A 23,328-nucleotide genomic window follows, 5' to 3' on the forward strand; every position below is an offset into this window, starting at 1 on the left:
ACAACACCAAGTGAGTAGTTGATGTTTGCTTAGATTTTTATAAATGAAAGGTACTGTAGTGAGCAAGAATATGAGTGTGATCAGCGATTCGAGCAGCTGTCACTGGAAGAATTCGCGTTGAATTGAGCAACATGCTGCTTACATCTTCTTCCACTGATATAGAAGCAATGACAGTATCTTCATTTTCAAGCTTATGATTTCTTATTAAGCGCGATAGTGCATCAGCATGACCAAAGTCAGAGGTAGATTTGTATTTGATAGTGAAATCATAACCCAACAACATTGTAGCCCATCGTTGGAGGCGATTTGCAGTATAAACTGGTATACCTTTCTTAGATCCAAAGATCGATAATAGGGGTTTATGATCAGTAAATAAGGTAAATTTTCTACCATGCAGCATTTTGTGAAACTTCTTAACTGCAAAAACTAGTGCCAATCCTTCTTTCTCAATTTGGCTGTACTTGCGTTCTGCCGAAGTCAACGTTCTGGAGGCATGGGCTATAGCTTTCTCTGTGCCGTCTTGAAACCTGTGGGATATAACAGCTCCGACACCATAATCAGAAGCATCTGCGGCAACAACGATTTCCAGTGAGGGATCAAAATACGTAAGAAGTAGGTCTGATATTAATAGTGACTTTACTTTGTCAAAACTCTTTTGACACTCAGTGGACCAATTCCATTTTACATTTTTGGATAATAGATGGTTCATGGGTGCTCGGAGGCGATGCAATTCTGGTAAAAAGTTACTGTAATAACTGATAAGACCAAGGAACGAGCGTAGAGTTGCGACGTTAGATGGTGGAGGCATATTTTGGATAGCTCGTACGTTTTCTGGATCTGGGCGTCGTCCATTTTTGTCGAAAACAAAACCAAGATATTTTACCGAGTCCATGAAAAATTTACACTTCTCTTCTTTTAGATAAAATCCATACTCAGATATTTTGGTCAAAACAGCATCAAGTCGATCAAATAAATCGGACTTACTGGAACCTGTAACGATAACATCATCCAGATAGACAGCGACTCCTGGCAAATTTGCCAACATAGTGTCCATAATTTGTTGAAAGATAGCTGGTGCTGGTTTCACACCAAAAGGCAAACGTTTATATTGATAAAGACCTCTGTGAGTGTTAATCGTCAGTAGTGGTTGGGAGACTGGATCAACTGCTATTTGGAGATATGCGTCAGCAAGGTCAATCTTAGCAAAATACTTCCCTCCATTTAGTTTGATAAATAAATCTTCCTGTATGGGAAGTGGATAAGTGTGATCCTCTAAAGCATCATTTAGACCAGTGGAAAAATCAGCACATATGCGAACAGTCCCATTTGCCTTTCTCACAACTACTATGGGAGCAGCCCACGGTGAATAATTTACTGGCTGAATGACACCCAGTGCTTCCAACCTGTCAAGTTCCTGGTCAACGACTGACAGAGCAGCATAAGGTACTGGTCGTTTTGGTCTGAAGACAGGTTTTGCATTTTGCTTTAACGACAAGAAAACTTTGGTGAACTTACAACAGCCCAGTTTGTTTTGGAATACATCTGCATGTTTTTGTCGAAGATGATTTACATGGGATGTGGTCGACATTTTAGAGGAATAAGATGCATGAGATTTTGAGATATTACGACAGCATACTTTGTTTGACGAATTTGATGGGGAAACATTTTGTGAACATGTTACATCGGAGTTATTTGATTCAGCATCATTATGAGAACACATCAAATCGGAGGTATTTGATTTGACATCATAATGAGAACACATTAAATCTGAGGAATTTGATTCAGAAATATTACGAGAACATGTTACATCAGAAGCATTTAGTTCATAGACATCAGGGGAACATAACACACCTGAGGCATTTGGTTTAGAAATATCATGAGAATTTTGGATAGAATTAGAGCAAGGATTATGAGAACATACTTCATTTAATAAACTATTTAAGACATCAATCTTCTCAATCCAGTCCAATCCCAATAGATCTAAATCATGCCGATTTGTTAGATAACAAACATCAGTAAATTTATGTCCCTTGAACTGCACGTTGCAGGTGACTTCTCCAGTTAGCTTCACTATGTCGCCTGAAGCATTTCGAGCAACATGCTCTGTTGGTCGGATGCGTGGGCACCCTAGCTTACTCCATGTGTTTTTGGAGATCAGTGTAATGTCGGAAGCAGTGTCCAACTGAAGACGAATAGGTTTTTCATTTACTAATAAGTTCACGTACTTCCGTTTACTTTGAAATCCCACTTTAAAAGTTGCAAATGTGCTTTTGACTTGACTCTGTAGCTGTCGCTTCACATTTATGCCACGATGTTTGGACTGACGTTTATCTGAGGAGCAGTAACCTTCTTTATGACCAATGCGATGACATTGGCGGCATTTGTGGCTCTTAAATGGGCATAACTTCACAAAGTGCCATGATCCGCAAAACCAACATGGTGATGGTGGTTTACCAGAAGGTTTCTGTGTGTTCGCCGTCTTTTGTTTGGAAGGTTTGGAAGATCTGCATGCATTTATTGAAGCAAGATTGGAAGTCTTTGCATTTTGCTGTACCATCGTGGTATCATGTTTAAGATTTAACAACCGTTGACACTCGGTTGTGACCATTTGCAGGGTCATGTTAGGCTCCTGCTCAATGCGTGATAGAATTCTGGTACGTATATCCATGTCTTCCGGATTCTTTAATCCACAGATAAAAATCAGACATTTAAATTGATCTGCTGTAATTTCATTTATTCTAAAACGTTCGCATTCTTTATTTACTTGTCCAGCGTATGTGAGATAATCATCAGATAAGGATTTTGATATTTGAAAACACTGATAACGGATGCTGAATAATGAGGATTGTTCACCAAAAATTTTAGATAAAGTTTGAACTGTCTCATTGAATGATAAATCTCGTGGATTTTGTGGCAAAATGAAATTCACATATTTGTTATATTCAAGTGTTCCGAGTCTTCTCAAGAGTAGGCGAACTTTGGCTGCATCATCAAGATTTGAGCATTCAACACGAAATGTGTCTTCAAAGCGACGAAACCAGGAATCGAAAATAATACCAGAATCGGGATCATAATTGAATTCACAAATGGAATTTACGATGCTGTCATATTTATCTGACTGAGAATTTGATGATGAATGAAATGAGAGCTTCTGCATCAATGCATCTAAAAGCTTCATTTGGTTTGCATCATTCTGAGCTTGCTGGATTTGTAGAATAGTTTTACGGTCGTCCAAAGAAACAGACATTTTGATTTGAATCAATCAATATTTTTTTTAAAAAAATCTCCGTCGCCACTTTTGTTACGTCCTTGAATCTGTCTACCCACTTAGTGCCGAGTATAATGTAGATTAAGACCTTGACACGATAGACTGACTGGCTTAACCTTGAGGCTAATATGCGTGAGTTCGAAATAGGGGTAGAGAGACGAAAACTATTCTGTCCCTGATTGGCTGGCAAGCACGAGAGAGAGAGAGAAGACAAAGACAGCTGGAACACTAATCACTTTATTCCAACCCCGATCTAGCACTCGAATTCCCAATTCAGATTAGGGTGAAAAGTTACATGAATAAATAGATGACTAAGCGGACCACAACGTACAATAATTAGAAAAATACAATCATGTCCAAAACTGGGGAATTATAGTAGAAAATAGGGTACAAAAGATTACGTCAAAATGACAATAACTTTAGAACAGAAAATGCTATGGCAATGAATTATACATCAAACGAAAGCTTATGATCTGTAGAATAGGCTAGGGGCAAAAGTAAATGTTACAGTTTTACAAGCTTTGAATTAAATGAATTAACGTCCCCGAAAATAGCTTCCGTAATTTGTTCAGGCTTCTAGTTTTGCGGATCACATCAGAATTATTGGTGTAGAAACGAAAGAACAATGGAGTCTGAGGTGATCGAACGATATTAGCAAAAAAAAATGTCAAGTTTAAGACATTTGATTGACATTTTACAAATGAAGTATTTAGTATATGGTTCTCAGGTTTTACTAAGATGTTCTGTAATTTTATATTCAAATACATTCGATTGTCCTCACTTCTGTTCTCGTTCACTACAATGTATTGATACAATGACATGAAGACTTCTGTAAAAGAAATTTTCGAAATTTCAAGTAGCTGTACGAACATAGTTGTACCTGTTACTCAGTATATAAGAAATCAATTGGTCTACTTGAGAGTTTACTTTGAACATAAACAGAAAATGTGCAAATTCCCACTTATTCAACCTTTGGACAGTAAACTGTTTTGGATGGAGTAACGATTTTCATGTTAATTTACATTTTTCTCAATGTCACAGAAGAAAATTTACAATTTCTAAGGAAGTTTGGTCATAAACTCTGGAAAGTTACTCGTGGGGTGAATGACAGCCTGTTTGATCCTGATCAATATGATTGTCGTAATCTTGGAAACATTTTAACAACTGTCGTATTCCATATCAATAAGGTAGATGCTTAAATATACTTATCTAATGCGTAAATGCATTGCATTAGTGATAAAAAGTTTGGGATAAAATGTACTTGTAACTCCGTTGCACATATTATCTATATGACCATTTCACAGGTCATAGTACACAGTATAATGTCGTTCCGTCAATAGGTTACAATAATAGTTTGATAAATATCTCAATAAATTATCCTCCTTTATCTAAAACCTAGAATTTAGGTAATATAAGGCAAATCATAGTAATTGTTCTAGGTTAAAAACTGTTGAATTTACTCGTATTACTACATTATATATTCTCATAATAAGCCTATACTCGAAGATGAAGTCACCAAGGATTATATGTACATATATTGAGTGTATATTATATTGCACATTATTATCTATTTTTCTTTAATAGTTGAATTCGTGAGTTAGTTAAAGCTAGACCGTCACTGAATACCTGGAAATACTGGACAGCTATTTCTATCTAATATGGGACTTCTAAGTAGTATACATCTATAATCCCACACGCAAGACTAGAAAACAGGATCTACGGCCTCGCGTACGAACGCTCAACCTCTAGACCACTGAGACTGAATCCAAAAATGTTTATTTCTAACTTCAATCAATTAGTGATCTTGCGCAACTCCTCATTCATTGTATGGCGATCAAGATAAAAGTATGAATAAATTCACGATATAAGCTGAGAATAACTAATGACGACCTTTCCGAAGTATTTTAGTCCCTTCAAAATAATTCTTGTTTCCTGTCTTCAACTCATGTAAACCTATCGCCGACTTATTTTCAAATTTCTTTATGTCAATCAAGGATTTAAGAACACTTTTCAAACATTGTTTATATTCCTTCAAGCTCAATCACCTGGACATTTACCACATATAAGCTGAATTACCATCATGACAATTTATTCCAATGACAACATCCTGTTGTTCTCCCTTTGACAACCAATCCTAAACTCACACTAATTCTGGTCTTATGATGTCACAAATCCGAAAGATGTTTCACTGTGATATGGGATGATCATAGTGAACTCCCAATATTTCAGTATACATTCTAGTTCTTTCACTGCATAATTTTACATATAGTATGATAAAACTATAACCTGCAATCCGGAAGGGAAGAGGAAAAGAGGAAATCCAAAGAACACATTACTCCGGTAAATAGAAGCAGATATGAAAAGAATGAGTAACATCTGAAAATAATTGGAAAGGATAGCCCGGAACAGGGTTCGATGGAGAATACTGGTATGAGGTCTATGCTCCTCCACGAGGGGTAACAGACGTAAGTAATTAGATAATGACAAGACTATAATTTCATTCTCTTTCTATTTTATAATGAAAATTATTTGAAAATTGTTTTTTTAAAGAAAATACAAGAAACTACTGAAATAAATTAGTTGAAAGCGTGAGTCAATTGAAGCTAGACCACCAGGGAAAACCTGGGAGCACTGGATAGCGGTTCCATAGGATTCCTCAGCAGTGCGCATCCACGACCTCGTCTTCCGTCAGAGCACTTAACCGATAGACCACTGAGCCAGCATCCGATGGTGTTTATATCCCACAATAGGACGACACGGCCGTCCAGTGCTTCCAGGTTTTCTCCGCTAGTCTAGCTTAAATTGACTCACGCTTTCAACTATAAAAATACTAAATCTCTACCAAAAAACCCCTTCTGAAATAAATTAGTTTGATTCAATATCTTACATTTGAACTTTGACTTAATTGAATTCCATGAAGAAATTCTGAACTTGTCTCTTGTATTATATTCTCTTTACAATTTACATACAGCACATCTGTATTTGAATATGTATCATTATCATAATCACGTTTTTTTATATTTTGTAACCATTGAATTGATCCTTCAGCTGGACTATTATTTGTATATAATGCACATATAATTAAACCTAATGAAAACATATCTGACCATGGTCCAGGTTTATCATTCGATTTCATTGTTGATGTAATTGGATCTATTGTATGATCTGGATCATTTTTATTAGTTGAATGATATAAATCTGTAGTTGGTTTATTACGATATGAAGTAAAATGATTTGATATATTATTGTTATTATTATTTATTAAATTTAAACATTCTGGAGCTGAATAATGACAATCTGGTTGAGCCATTTTTGGCCATTTTCTTGTCCATGGTGAAGGACCTAATTCATACTTTGTTAAATAGGAGAGAGAAAAGAAAAGAAAGAATAATATTATAAAGTATAAATTATTTTAATAGTTGAGATCATGAGTCAATTGAAGCTAGACCATCATGGAATACCTTGAAGCGCTGGATGGTCGTTTCGTCCGATTGTGGGACTCCTCAGTGACGGTGCGCATCAATTGACTCATGATCTCAATAATTAAAATTACTATAATATCCATAAAAACCCCTTCTGATATAAAAATTATCTTGTAAACAACATGATATATTCGAAGGAAAATGTCTGACGAGAAAAAATTAAGTTTCTGTATTATTAAAGTATCATATAATCACCGTCCTAATTCATATTATAGATAGCATGTTGAAGACGCTGAACGAGAAAGTAAGAGCAGCATATTTACAATTGAAGAACATCTGGAACTCGAAACGATTGTCCGTCAACTAACATCATGATCAGAATTTTTAATACAAATGTCAAGACAGTTCTACTGTGTGAGGCGGAAACCTGTAGAACTACGAAAGCCATCATCCAGAAGATACAGGTGTTTATTAACAGTTGTCTACGCAAAATACTTTGGATCCCTTGGCCAGACACTATCAGCAACAACCTACTGTGGGAGAGAACAAACCAGATTGCAGTGAAGGAAGAAATCAGAAAGAAGCGCTGGAAGTGGATAGTACACACATTGAGGAAAGCACCCAACTCTGTCACCCGGCTAGCCCTCACATGGAATCTTGAAAATCAAAAAACAGATTACGTGGAGAAATGGAGACAGATATGAGAATAATGAACAACAATTGGATAGAACTAGAAACGAAGGCCCAGGACAGAGTTGGTTGGAGAATACCGGCTGGCAGCCTATGCTCTAATGGAGGTAACAACCGTATATAAATATTATGTACTTATTCTGTTCAGTGAACTTGTGTTTGATGAAGTTTCACTTGTTTTTTTCATTACTAGATAGGGTCACAGTAAAGCTTTTACTAAACTTTTGGTTAATATTGTAATAGCTTTAACGTTTTCATTAAGGCAATGATTAGTTTTTAGAAAGACTATTTCAACGGGCTTTACATTACAACACAAGTGATATCAATCCATTTAGATTAGTGACCGAATTACACTTTAATCAAGAGAATTCTGTCACAAGATAAGTTTCCCATTGCTTACTACTCAATGGTGAATCAATGTGAATATAACTGGCTGTATTTGATAAAAGACAGTTATAATCTATTAATTATGATTACATTCTAGTCATTGAGTCAAATCTATAATTTCGATAGAGTTAATGCTCTACATAGACTCAGTAATAGTAATCAATATATCCCATAAATGACGTTTCTTTTTTTCTGGAACTAAGCTACTAACAATAATCAATCATTAAATGTGGAAAAAAAATGTAATGCATGTTTTTGATGTTTAGTTCTGATTAAGTTCCATTAATCTGGTACATATGCATATTGTTTTATAGACCAAAGTAACTTCAGTTACGTAAAGACGATTATGAATATGTATATGTACTTTTTCGACTAGTCTCCCTCATTTTATAGAATCATCATCAGAAACTTATATTTAGGGACTGATACTGAAACAAAATATCAGATTCATTATTACAATATCAGAGCCTTTATTTGAACGACTGAACACTATATATTCGTTTCTCAATAGATCCTATAGTTAAGATTTACGTGTTTTTAGAAAGTAGTCATTTAGTTGTTGACATTGTATTAATATATATAGATCACAACAAATTACAATGGTTAAATTCACTTGTTATTGTTTATTTCAATCTTCCCATTGATGTTTGGGACGACAATTGATCAGTGTGTTACTCACATGTGTGCATACTGTGTATATTGCTTCTATATTTCCTTAATTCACAAGCATTATAAACATAGAATAGTTGATAGCTAGCCGTATAATCCCGGACACGAGTCTTGTCCTCTTTGGGGCTTGTCAGATGGATGTACCTGCATATGAGAGTTGATGTTCATTCCGGAACTCTATGGCGTTTTGATCGGACGGTACTGGGTGCGAGTCCCAGAGTGAATATCAACTCTGTGATACAGGTACATTCAGCTGACGAGTCCGAAATAGAACGAAACACCTGTCCAAGATTCCACTGCAAGCCACTATTCATCTTTGCTTCGATTGAGATATTATTTAATTTTGTACTCAAATACATACGATTGTCCCCATCCATGTTCTTGTTCACTAGAACACAATCTAATAAAGATTTTAAATAGTAAGCCAATAAACTAATTTAATTTATAACATTTAGACATCTTTTTAATTACTTCTTTTTGTTGTTTCTTCATTACTCTTCCTCATTTAAATGAATGTCAATCATCAAAACTTCAATTGAACTATGATGATTCTATCAATATTGAATAATCATAATAAACATTTTAATGAAACAAAGAAGAGTTTTAATGGATCCTTTCAATAAAGAACCCTTTCTCTTGAATCTCTATCTCTCTTTTGAAAGATGTTTGACCGAATAATATCTAATCATAGAATATTTGAAAGATAAACAATATTGTTTTATATTTAATTAGTATATGTCAATAAAACAAAAAAAAGGTTTATTATAGAAAAAAATATTTTTTTTTAAAAAAAAAGAGGAAACTTTTGACCTTGAACTTTCCCTTTTTTATTCTTTTAAATGTTTTTTTCTTGTTTTAATTTTTTATTTAAATAAAAAAAAACGTTTTGAAGGTTATATGGTTGATGAAAATAAAATGAACTAATTAAATGATGAGTATTGAAATTTAAAAAATTATTTGACAAATAGAATGGATTATAAAACATCATTTTTAGTTAATTGTAAATAGTTGAAAGTGTGAGTCAATTGAAAGTAGACCACTAAGGAAAATCTGGAATCACTGGCAGTGCGCATCCTCGATTCTGCTAAGGAGTCCCACAATAGGACGAAACAGTCGTTCAGTCTTTTCAAGCAACAAAAAAAAATTAGAAAAAAAATATGTAAACTATTAGATATTACTTAGTATTGTTTGTTTGAATCTTCCCATAGATGCTTAAGACTGCAACTGTTCGGCCTCGAGTCTCAGAGTGAACATCAACTCTGAGATGCAAATAAATTCAGCTGATGAGTCACGAATAGGACGAAACGCGCATCAAACTGGATTCCACTGGTGGTTACTATCCATCATTGCTATTAGATATTATTTCGTTAATTTGAAGATTAGATGTTTATAGTAAAGTCTAAAGATTTTTGTCAGAAGGAGGTTTCGTGGTGATTTTAGTAATTTGATAGTTGAAATCATGAGACAACTGAAGCTAGACCATCGTGGAAGTATCGGACGGCCATTTAGTCCTATTATATGACTCCTCAGCAGTGCGCATCCACGATCCTGCTGAGGAGTTCAACAATAGGACTAAACGGTCATCCATTGATTTGAGGTTTTCCATGGTCGCCTGGCTTCAATTGACTTTTGATTTCAACTATAAAAATTTTTGATAAAATCTGTGAAAATGTCATGATTGAGCACAGATGAAAGGTCTTGTACTGATACAAAATATCTGTATACAGCTTTATGATTATTAGCGGTTATCAGGAAGAAGTCATTGGTTGTTGAGTTAAAGTTCATCACAAAATCATTTAGACGCACTGTAGTAATCTTGAGTCGTAACGCGTACAGTCACTATACATATATATAGTAACATTGTGAAGGTGAAGACAGTCACTTTATTAACAGCCTCTGATGCAGTAAGTTTCAACATTCACTAGGGTAAAGTGAAATCCTAAAATACAACATAGCGAGTTCACGGTTACAGATATAAGTAATTTGTTACTCTACAGAAAAATTTGTAAACCCAACTTGTAATTCTAGCCTCATTCTTATTGAATAACCTTAACCAATTATTAAATTATAATCAATATCATGTATTAATGATAACTCCATGGGATGATAAACCCTAACTCAGAATACTATCCCAGCTACTAACACGTAAATATAATCCTTTACCATTACTACAAAGAATAATTTAGCATATATGTGTTAACGTTTCAGATCAAAGTTGTTATTTCATTACTTTTTATTGTTAATTGTTCCATATTACAATGCATCGTTTCCTCATTGATTGATAAGTCATTCAAGCTCATAAACGTATTTTACTTTTAACCCATATAACTCAGCAACAACAACAACAACAACAACAACAAAAACACACTCTTACTTGTGATATATCATGTTTTTCTAAACAAGTAGATTCTATAAAAGCAGCTGATCCAAGTCGCCATTGATTTTGATGTGTTATTAATATTGAACTTGGTGAAACATTATTATGAAATAATGATTGACCAGTATGTAGAAATCGTAATAATTCAGTTAACTAGAATATGAATTAGAAATAAAATGATTTGTAAGACATTTCAATAATAATTAATCAAAAACATCTACTAATCCATTTGAAACTCATGATTTCTATATATATTTATAGCACACAACTAAGTGTCTGAGATTGTGATATATTTGATTATAATTTAAAGAAATAGTTTCTGATAGGTTCCAGGTTTGAATCTCATGAGGCGAGATCGTGGATGCGCACTGCCGCTGAGGAGTCCCACAATAGAACGAAACGGCCGTCCAGTGCTTCGAGGTTTCCCCTAGTGGTCTAGCTTCAATTGACTCATGATTTCAACTGTATAAAAATTAAAAATAGCTTGAAAAATACCTATGTCACAAATTTTCTAATGATAATAACTTAGTATATGATCAAATGGCTATTAAGGTAAGTCAGATGATCCTACCAAGATAATCATCAGACACCATTAAATACTGATGATCCATTTCATATTATTATAAGAATCCTTAAAAGTCTGCACCTTAGATTTCATCAAGTGTAGATCTCATTACTGTTATATCCTGTGGAGAATTATGAATGGTAACTTTGAGGACTATAATATGGACCAATATGATATGCATATTTCCTATTGTATAATTGTTAAGTAACTTTACTATTCATATTCATGTTCCTTCTATTATGAGCTTTATTTTGATCCATAGACTATTATTGTACGATTTATCATTTCTGAGTTATACCCAGTCTATTAATTACTGTTCTCCCTATTCACAGCCACACTTAGCCAAATCTTGTACAAATGTTATTTTCTATTTTATGGTACGATGTGGCCTGTTTGTTTGTTATATACACCCAGTATGTTTGAGAATACTGATTCATATTGCAGAGGCTTTTATAGGTGTTCTGGACTTAACAAGCTGGGCTAGGCTAAGCAGAAAGCAAGACTGATAATTACTCAAGACTGCTCAATACGGTTTTTATGTATCATTAATTCAATCGATAAATTCATTCCACTCTAATTGGCGGGAATTATCATATTCATATATCAAACAGGGCACGCACGCGCATTACACGATATAACAACTATCCATATACTTTGTGATGAACAGTACTATTCAGCGTATCATACATAATGATCAGCAGTATCTTTATCAAATCCTAATAATGAGGATACTTCTGTTTAGTTTTCCCAGATATTCAATCGGAATGTCAGTTAGACTACAAAGTGAATATTCTACACATGCCTCATATTCAATACAAATCACCATATATATGTTTTATACAAAGAGATAAGAAAAATTAATATATATGGTGTCAATTCATTCTATATTGTACAGTTACTAATTTGCATAGTTTGTGGGATTAAACTTGAAATCCAAAATCTCTGAATCTAAACAAATTAACGGCTAGATGGATATTTAAAATACCTTCACAACAGTTAACTGTTCTCAGCAGTTTTTGAAAACGAAGTCTATCAGTAATGTGAAAAGTCTTCACATAGACACCATAATTGAATATTATTTTATACAATTAAAATATAGGTAATTTGTAAGTGTTCTAATTATCTGATTGTTGACTGGTTGATGGCTATTTATCAGTCTCTGTTACCTTACATTTATCCCTAGCAGCTGCTCATTTAGTCACAACTTTTTGCGATAGATACTACTAACTGAATCCACTAAGCTCATATCATCAGATTTCAAATCCGTTAGATTCATGAACTTCTATCCAATTGTTGGTGTGGTCACCAAAACGCAAACAAAATAACGTTTAGCTACACACAATGAATACATTCCATATAATTTTGTTTAGTTCATACAGTTAGTAGCCTCGAGCACATATTTGAATCTAGGTGTGAATGTCAACACTAGGATCATGGTACATCTAGCTCATAAATTCTAAAATAAGATGAAATAGTCATCCCGGATTTTACTGCCACCAACCATTCAATTTTCATTATCATTTGGAATTTGCTAGACCATTTATTTTCAAAGAAAAAAGAACTTGGAACGTTTCTACAGTGCATAATCTTTCAGAACCTATTCGGTGAAATATATTTTGCACCTAAAACCATAAATTTTTTGCATAACAATCGAAAGAAATGAGAAATGATATGGACTATTTAATCTTTATTCAAAATTTTCAATAATGAATATTTGTCTGTAGCTAAGAAAAAAAGCATCATACTTCTAAAAAGTTTCTCAAAATTAAAATTCAATAAATCTATGAAATGGGTTAAAGTATTGTTACTCTTGCTTATTGATGTTCCTTCATCCTATCTGCCACTTCTTAGCCATGGTGTACTTGTAATCTACAGAGGAATAATGCTCCTTGGTGAATTCGATTCAATAGCAGCTTTCTTCACGGTCAGCGGTTATCTGAACTGAGAATGACCTCATGTAGTACGTTGTGCACGAGATGTCATGTCACCTAGACCGGTAGCCAGATCTCAACTTGGTCAACAGGATTCAATTTACATTAAGAAAGACCCAACACTCGTAAAAAAATCTCCGTGATAGTGTCTCCAATTGTGAAAAAAGCTCTCATAGGATCGAATCTAACAAGGAGCAGTAGTCTTCTCCAGATCACAGGTACACCTTGTTGACAAGTTCCAAGCAGACAGAAATCTAGATCCAGAATTTCCTATTGACTACTTTCAACGGCCACAGTACATAAGCGTTTATTAACAAGCTCACCATAAACAAAATACATTATAAAATGATGATGATTTGGATGATGATGATTTGGATGATGATGATGATGATTTGGATGATGATGATTTGGATGATGATGATGATGATGATTTGGATGATGATGATGATGATAATGATGATGATGATGATGATGATGATGATGATGATGATGATGATGATGATGATGATGATGATGATGATGATGATGATGATGATGATGATGGACAAAAGTCACTTTCATTCACACAAACACTGTAAAACGATTGTACTTTTCCTCAATTCTGATTATCAATATAACCATATGAGTACATTTCCTAAATTATTGTTTATAATTACTTAATCAAAACAATTTTTTTACTTCATACTTTATATAATTGGAAACTTCATGATTGTAGAGATTTAGGTAAATAGATAACATTCCATAATAAAAAAGAGAAGTACTAATTTATACTGACATATTAACATTTAAGCGTTTATTACTTACTTGATAAATTCCAAGTTTTCTATCCATATCAGTGAATCTAAATGTCTTTTTTTTTGTTTTGATGAAAAAAAAAGAGGAATAAAAAATAACGATAATTTGTATGTCAATCATAAAGATAACTGTATTCACTTTTGAAAAAAAAACAGGTTTGTGATTATGCCTACTCAAAGGTTTAGCTAACAACAATAATATTTGATTGAGATCATAAATCGATTGATGTTAGACTACCATTGAAAACCTGGAAGTCCTAGTATGGTACTACTTAGCAGTGCGTATCCACAATCGCACTTACGGGATTCGTGAGGAAATTCTCGGAGTCCCTGTGAGCAGCTGTGATCAATGTAATTTATTCCATGTCGGGTAGAGACAGGCATCTACCTAAGGCAATAGATGAATTGTTGCGCAGCCATTCATGGATCGATGGAAGTAAGACACTGACGAAGTTGGATGGCGGCTCAGTGATCTAGAGGTTAAACGTTCGCGCGCGAAACCAAAGGTTCTGGGTTCGAATCTCCCTTGTAGGATTTTGGATGCGCACTGCTAAGAAGTCCAACATTAGGACGAAATAGTTATCCAGTATTTTCAGATATTCAATAGTGGCCTGACATCAATCAGTTCATGATCTCAATCATAAAACATGTTTTCAATTGAGATTCTGTACTTTTTCAATTCGAAAATCTCTTTATCAGTGTATTAATGTTGTGTAATTTCAATTTGAGAGACAATGAATTGGTACATAACGAAAATACCTATACTCATTTTTTAAAAAAAGACAGATTAATTACTTTGAGATTTTCTATGATGAATTGTTGTAGCCTCGTATGATTGCCCAGTATATTGGCCAAACTGGAAAATATACGTTCACTTGCAAACGATAGTGTTTCACTGTTTAATTGTATAGAAATTATTACAAAAATAAAAGAGTTATCATGAGATTAGCAAAGAGTTATAACATTTAAAGCGATAAGAAAACAGTAATGACATTATAATTGAAAGCCCCCAAATGCCCTGGTAAGGCCGAGAGTGGGGAGAGTCCGCTCTCCCTCTCAAAATGCTCTCACATGGCCACACGTATATAGCCTCTGTCAGGGAGGTTCTAGTCACTGCCTTCTCGTGACATTATGTTGTTTACGAAATTTAGAGGAAGAAAAGCGAATGTCCAGGGCTTTGACCGGGTTGGTGGACACGGAAAGTCCATCTAGGGGAGTGGGAAAACCCTGATTCCAAACCACTGGTGCACATGGGCTCCAGTATCCTGAGAATACAAGTGGTGTATGAATCAATCGTTGGTCACCGGCTACCATGGGACTGCATTTCCTCACTATGCTCCACTGCCTTGTGGATCAGATCTTTAGATTGAAAGCTCGGGGTGTGGCTCCCATAAAAAACCACCTGCTTCGGTTTGGGCACCCGGTCAGTATCATAGCCCTCACACAATTAAATGAAATGACAATTTTTTGTGTGGCGCACATACCTGATGCCCCCTTGTAACAATATTTGTGTGTTTAAATAAATAAATAAACAAGAGCTGAATATAGAAAATGTTGATCAGGGTATAAAATTCGATTCTTGCGATACATTGTTGCTCAATATTCAAACGGTTTCTGACTGCTCTAGTCACTAGTAAATGTGATTTTGATTGCGTTTCCATATTTTTAATAACGACTTGAGATTTGTAACAAAAATTGATATTACAGTGAACGACCTATTACATTATATTAAGTGCCAAAAGTTTAAAGACTGAATTTGTATAGTAAGTACACGAGGAAAACATTTTTCAATATCTGGTGAATGAGAATCAGGAGTTCTGTCGAGATTTCAGTATTTTCATAGTTGAAATCATAGTGTAACCATATTATATAAAGTAATTCTATATTCTTTTATGTAGTTGAGATCATGAGTCAATTGAAACTAGACCACCATGGAAAACCTGGAAACACTGAACTGCCGTTTAGTTCTATTGTGGAACTTCTCAGCAGTGCGCATCAACGATCCCGCCTCGCGAGATTCGAACCCAGGGCCTACCAGTCTTGAACCAGAGCGCTTAACCACTAGAGTAGTGCTGCCTGGTTTTCCATGGTTGTCAAGCTTCAATTGACTCATGAATTCAACTATCAGGCAAATGCTTTCTACTTCACGTACACGGTAATTTTTTTAAGGCCTTTTTTAAGAAGTGTGTGTAAATCAACGACTGAATTAAAACAAGCCAAAATCGTCGGCCATTATTACAATGAATAAATTTAAATGGAAGTGAACAAGACCTGAGTTTATTTAGGAACATGAAATATGATCATAGTGAAAACTGACAAATAATAAGTTGAGTTCGAATCTCGCGAGGTGGGATCGTGGATGCGCGCTGCCTCTGAGGAGTTTCACAATAAGATGAGACGGCCATACAGTGCTTACAGGTTTTCCATGGTGGTCTAGCTTCAATTGACTCATGATCTCAACTATATAAAACAAGTTGGTTGGTTGGTTGTCAGATTACATATTATACTCTATTATAATGCTTTAATGTTATTAAAACATGACGAATACTAATAAACCATTTTATTTGGTGAAAGCCCAAAGTTAATCGTCGGTTTTACTCCACTTTAAGTGTCCTATTCATCCGATCAATGGGAGATACAATCAAAATAAAGAAGTAAACAATGACAAGTTTAAAGTCAACAATAACCAGTCAACATGGAGGTGTACAGGACAAGCTGTGAACCATATGTGGAGAATTTTGAACACTTCACTTTTATTTGAAGTTTGTGTTGATAATTTCGTGCAGAATAAAGATGAACGCTTCACAACCAAACTCAATCGAAACCATTCACTTGAGCTACAAATCTTCTCCATGAGCACTGAAAACCTTTGAGCACTGTGAGGGGGTTCTGTCCCAGTATGGTACATATCAGCAGTTTACATCTATGGTCCCACTAACGACACTCGCAACTAGCATCTTCGGTCTCACGCGCGTACTTTTGAACTCTAGACCACCGAGACTTAATCCAATGGTGTTCATGTCAAACTTCAATCAATCTATGGTTATGCTCAACCTTTCATTCATCGAATGAGGTGAATATCTGTCTTACATTCAACATTATTTGGACTCCACTGATCATGGCTTTTCACTAGAACTACAGGAAATCCATCTTGAAGCTAGTTACTAGTGAACACACGATTATTATCATTATGGAAATTTCTAGAGATTGTACTATTTTAACAGTTAATATTCAAGAGTCTTATGTGCGAGATCGTGATTGGGCTCTGTTGAGAAGTTCCAAAGGAGAACGAAATGGTCATCCAGCGCTCGCAGGTTTCCAAAAGTGATCTAACTTAGATTGACTCATGAATCCAAATTTTAAAATACTACAATTTGTACATGTCTCAATAGTGGCATACAGTTAGCATTCAATGAGTAATCAATTTGAAAATAGGAGGATTTAATGCATTATCTACACAATCCTATTACAAATTGTCCGATTGTTAGGACAAGCTGAAAAACTAAAAACAAACGTCTCTACTTCATCTCCTCCTCATCATTATCATCATCATCATCTTTCAGTTAGTTACATTAAAACATCATTAGGTCTTCATGGTTGTTATTATTATGATTATCATTTTAATTTTTTATGACTGTCATAAAATTTTTTTTGTAGAATGTTAAAATTTCCCAATGATATGTAAAAATTAAGAGATCACTAGGATGATTGTAATTTACCTATGTTGCATTTAATGAAGTGGATCATGATTATACTTATATTATCTATATTCGGATTCATGGAAATAGGGGTTAATATGTTTTACATTCCTGAATATCAACGACAAAAAACAATAAACCTTGATAATGTCTTCATGCTCGTTGAAACTAATCTGAAGGTATTAACTCAATGGAGAAAGCATTCAGTGTTTACAGTAATAAGTAATGAATTGGAGTCTAAGTGAAAACAATAACAATGAGATATGGGTATGTTAAACTGATGAGGCCTAAATAAAAAGAATTTGGGTACTAGATTTGATTGTTAGTTACAGATTAAGTGTAATCAAGCTTATGATTGATGAAATCAGCTAAGGACGATGATCAAAGTTTCAGTCCTGAATGTCAATAACTGGAAGCTACAAATGATTACATGATCTTATTTATCCTGTTCTGATATAAATTACATATTTCTAATTTTGAAATATATGTATAATTACCGTTTAACAAGTTAGTTAAATTACCTGTTTGTATGAGCTTAGAACATCAATGTGTTAACTATTAGTTTGTATGTGAGGTATATTGGTAGCTCGAATGAATTGCATTGTCTATTGTAATCTGTGACAACCGGTATTTGCAACATCAAGTTTTAGATTATATCACACATGCAAAAGGAAAGAAATGCATATCAGGTAATTTACATCTGTAGCTCAGGTGGATGATTTTGATGGAGTTTTGTTCACTGAGCTGATTGGTTTGGTTATGGAGTTTTCATAGTCTTTCTGAACGACATCATCAGCACAAACTTCGGGTAGAAGTGCTGATGATGTCGTTCAGAAAGACGATGAAAGCTCCATGACCAAAGCATCCAGCTCAGAGAAAAAAACTCCATTACAATTATTTTCATCCCCCAAAAACGTGACCACAGGTTATTATTCAAACTAAACTCATTGATATGCAGATTTTACTGAACTTTGATGATAATCTATCAATCAATAATCTGTCGTTTTATCCTATCGAATAACTTCAAATTGTATCGTTTATTAACCTTGCTTTTAGAATTGTTGAAATTGAGATCCATTGGATACCATCAGGCTCAATGATTTAAAGGTATTCAATACATTGTGAGATTGGTAAGTTCTATTTTAGAAACCAAGAGGCTAGGTCTTTTATAAACACTTTTGAAAGCTATCATACGAAAATAAAACAACTGCTTAGCTCTCTCTCTCTCTCTCTGTGGTATAAACTGGTTACAAAGCTTTATAATGTAACCGAATTGTTAATTATTTTAGTTTACAGATTTTACCAAGTTGATCACTGTTTTACACATTGTTTTGATGCTAAAACAGAAGTGTTTATCTTCATTTTCTATTGTTTGTTTGAAACTACTGCTTCATGTTTAGGACTGCAATTGATCAGTTTTTTATTGGCTTGTGTATGTTCTGTTCAGACAGCCTCGATATTGCCTTAAGCCACAAGCATTATAAGGAAATATGAATGGTGGCTAGCAGTAAAATCGAGGACGTACGTCTCATCGTATTTGGGACTCGTCAGCTGAATTTACCTGCATCTCAGAATTGAAGTTCACTCCGAGACTCGAATTCAGTAACGTTTGCTTCAAACGTCATCGCGTTATCCACTTAACTACCGAGTCCTCATAACGCGATGGCGTTTACAGCGAACGGTACTGCGTTCGAGTTCCGGAGTGGACATCAACTTTGAGGTGCAGGTACATCCAGCTGACGATTCCCAAATAGAAGAGAACGCGCGTTCCGGATTCCACATTTACCTATCCAAAATCATGTTAGCATTTTTAAATGCTAATCAGTGTTTTAATTGGTTGTACCATAAATAAAGTGCCCAACGGTGTTTCACTTCTAACGACCTACTATCGAGACTAAGTTTTAATTTAGTTTAATCCGTCTTTATGTTTGCCTACAAGTCGTCTTAAACTGTGCTATTGTTATTCATTTGTAATATGTACTTTACTGAAGATCAAGTGTTACTTATTTTGAACTTACTTAAGACGCTTAAATTCTAATTCGATAATATTACGAAAAATGTTTAGATGAGATATCTGATGACAAACTAAATTCTCCTAGTGTCCGGCCTCAAGTTGACTGTGCAGTGTAAGATACTCTGATTACTACAAGAAACGTAAACTTAAGAACAAATGTTTGATTAGGTCTTAAAAGTTTACAAGTACAATACTATTGTCGAATTTCATGAAAGACTCCCTCAAACAATGTCACATGTCGTCAAAGATTTCGTACTTGGTAAACTGAGTAAACATTACGTTCAATGATCTTTGAAAAGATACGCTTGTTTAAATGTACATAGCTTATTATTTTAAATAAATATATAATTATTATTTGGCTTAAGAGGTCTAACCAATAACTATGCAGGTTTGAATCCTACATTGGGCTTCAGTCCCTTCAATATTCAAGACACCTCTTGGTGATCAGTCTTAAATAATGCAGAATTTATATATATGGTTTGCTTTTAATTACCTCAAACCACTAAATAAATTCAAGAGGGCGAGGACACTGCAACACAATCACAGCACGAAAAAATGAAGAAAAACACATGAAAACCATTCTTCAAAAGAACGGCTATCCAATCAATTTCATCAACAAATACCAGTCACACACATCATCAGAAACGAAATCAAGTATAAAAATCAACAAAAGGATCACCCTATCATACGTGAAAGAGATATCGGAAACGACAACAAGGCTGCTGAAAACCTTCGGAATAAGTGCAGCTCACAAACCAACAAAGTCCCTCCACTCAATGTTATGCAAACCAAAAGATGAAATAGAAAAAAAGGACAAAACAAACATCATCTACAAGATAAATTGCACCAAATGCGATAAACACTATGTCGGACAAAGCGGACGCCCCCTGCAGCTTCGCTTACATGAACATCAATTAGCAGTCAAATGCCACGACATTTCGTCACTCATATCAATACACGTGGACAACTACGGACATACATTCGATTGTGAAGATGTGCAGATTTTGGACAGAGGCAATTACAAGATCACGAGAGAATTTTAAGAAGCTTGGCACTCAGGTCAATCAGCAATAAACAAACACATTGAAATCAATCCAATCTATCAACCAATCAAGAAAATTATGCAGAAACAAAGATCAAACCAATAGGAGATACAACCAAAACAAATAAATAAACAGTGACAGATATAAGGTCAATAAAAACCAATCAACATCGAGGTGCAAAGGACAAGCTGTGAATCACATGTGGAGAAATTCAAACACTTCACTTCTACCCGAAGTTTGTGCTGATGATGTCGTTCAGAAGGACGATGAAAGCTCCACGACCAAAGCATCCAACTCAGAGAACAAACCACATCAAAATCACCCACCTAAGCTACAAATCTTCTCCACCATTTCATTTTGACTTCTCTTTGCTTATTATTTACTTTTCTACAACTTTAATCAATTAGAAAGACAAGAGCAAAGTGAAATCTTTTCTCCCTGTAAATTTGTTTGTAAAATATAAACTGATGTCAGATTTTCAATTAAAAAAAGTAAAATATTAGTTCTCATGCTCATTCAAGATTGGAATATGAGCAGTTTCTTCTATCTTGCAACTAAACTGCACAATCAGTTTTTGAATACAAAATCTAAGGAGCAAATAACAACTGGAAAAAAAATAGAAAGGATTGTCCGGAACACAGCTCATTGTAGGATCCTGATAGGCAGTCTACGCTCCTCCATGATGGGTAAAAAGCGTCAGTAAGTAAGTATGTTAATGATATGTAAAAAATATTGGAAATATCTAAGATTATTAAGTTGATTCATAAACTGCTTTCTAAGACTAGCAAGGTGATACTAGATGACCTATTTTAGAATCCTATATAGAGTAGCAGTTTCCTCAACCCTATAGACTAAACATATTGATAAGTATTAAATACTGAAGAAGATTTATCAAGTATGTCTTTTTATCAGTCACAACTAATGTCCTAACAACAGATAAGTACAAACTTCAATGCATATATGAATACATTATACTTTATAAAATGTATTCAAAGAAAATACTCAATTTTCTTCTTTTAGCCAATCCGGAATATTTTGAAAACTCAAAGAATAGATCAAATTGTTTAATAACATATTTAATATTAGGCGAAGATGGATAGTGGCTAGCAGTGGAATTCAAGACGTGAGTTTCGTCCTACTTGGGACTGGTCAGTTGAATGTACCTGCAGGTACATCCAAATAGGAAGAAACGCACGTCCAGGATTCCACTCCTAGCCACTATCCATCTTTGCTTATAATGCCTGTGAATTAAGGCAATACGCACAGTATTCACATATGCTAATAAGAGATTGACCAGTTGCAATTCTAAACATCAATGTGAAGATTGAAACGAACAATATTAAGTGAATATTCAATATTAATTTCAATAGTTAAGATCATGAGTCAATTGAAGCTAAACCACCATGGAAAACCTCGAGGTACTGGATGGCCGTTTCGTCCTATCGTGGGACTACTTTGCAGTGCCCATCCACGACTCATGATCTCAACTATTGAAATTACTATAATATCCACAAAACCACTTCTGATAATATTCAATATTAGCTAATTTATATAAATGAATGAGCACAAGCTAAGCATTCTTAAATTCCCCATCGCTTTCACGCTCCATTATTGCCATAGCTCACTAGTTAATTTGTTTGGTTTTTATTTTTATAGATTATTTCATACCCTTATTTCAAGTCACTTTTTTGTTTATAGACAAAACATATTACTTAATTCAATAATAATACTAACTGTATACTCTCAATAAAGGTGTTTACCTATATAATCATATGATTCATATATGAAACTTTCGTTTTTTCCTTCTTATCTCAGTTTAGAGTAAATCAACCGTTGTTTATTAATTAATTGATAAACAAATAAGCGAGTAAACGATTAAGATTAAGATTAAGATTAAGATGATGATGATGATGATGATGATTTGGATGATGATGATGATAGTAAAATACGTCAGAGAATGTCGTAACGAAATAATGAAGTGAAATGTAGTTTTCAGTAATATCATTTAATAAGACGACCTGAGGATAATTTCTTAATATCTTTATAGTTTTGAATAAATTTGTGCTTCTAATCAATCAGTTATTGTGACAATTAGTTTGGGTAATGAAAATGTACATTTCTAGTTTCAGTGATATGATATGATTTTTCTTATCAATTAGTCACAACAGCATACAAAGATATTACTTGACGTGGACTTAAGACAATCACGTTAGCATGGGATATCAGATAGTATGTCAAAAAGAATTCTAATCAACTAACAATGACTTCCCTAATACAATGAAAAGTATATGGATCTTTACCATTTGATTATTGACAAAGTTATAAGTGGTAGTAATCAAGCAACAGTTGACCAGTTCAACGTTGTTTTCCATATCTCACTAGGCAAAATCCAGCTGCAAGATCAGAATCAGGATTCTATGTAATACATAGAATCTATACTTATATACTCAAATACTGTATGCGTATAAAG

The 23,328-nt window shown here is 34.3% G+C and overlaps 1 protein-coding gene across 1 annotated transcript in view; it reads right to left on the minus strand.

The window, feature by feature from the left end:
• The window catches only part of Smp_156890 (protein kinase), a gene marked incomplete at its 3' end in the record, with an annotated part of 98,669 nt that overhangs the window by 52,992 nt on the left and 22,349 nt on the right, over positions 1 to 23,328 (minus strand). The window contains exons 3-7 of the mRNA XM_018797718.1: positions 14,899 to 14,998; positions 14,114 to 14,158; positions 10,811 to 10,966; positions 8,908 to 8,932; positions 6,156 to 6,466 (exon numbers count right to left, since the gene is read on the minus strand). Coding sequence (XP_018652732.1) covers positions 6,156 to 6,466; positions 8,908 to 8,932; positions 10,811 to 10,966; positions 14,114 to 14,158; positions 14,899 to 14,998 — 637 coding nt within the window. The remainder of the gene's footprint in view (positions 1 to 6,155; positions 6,467 to 8,907; positions 8,933 to 10,810; positions 10,967 to 14,113; positions 14,159 to 14,898; positions 14,999 to 23,328) is intronic.

The sequence above is a fragment of the Schistosoma mansoni genome, chromosome 5, assembly GCF_000237925.1.
Source record: "Schistosoma mansoni strain Puerto Rico chromosome 5, complete genome".
In the NCBI taxonomy this organism is placed as follows: Eukaryota; Metazoa; Platyhelminthes; class Trematoda; order Strigeidida; family Schistosomatidae; genus Schistosoma; species Schistosoma mansoni.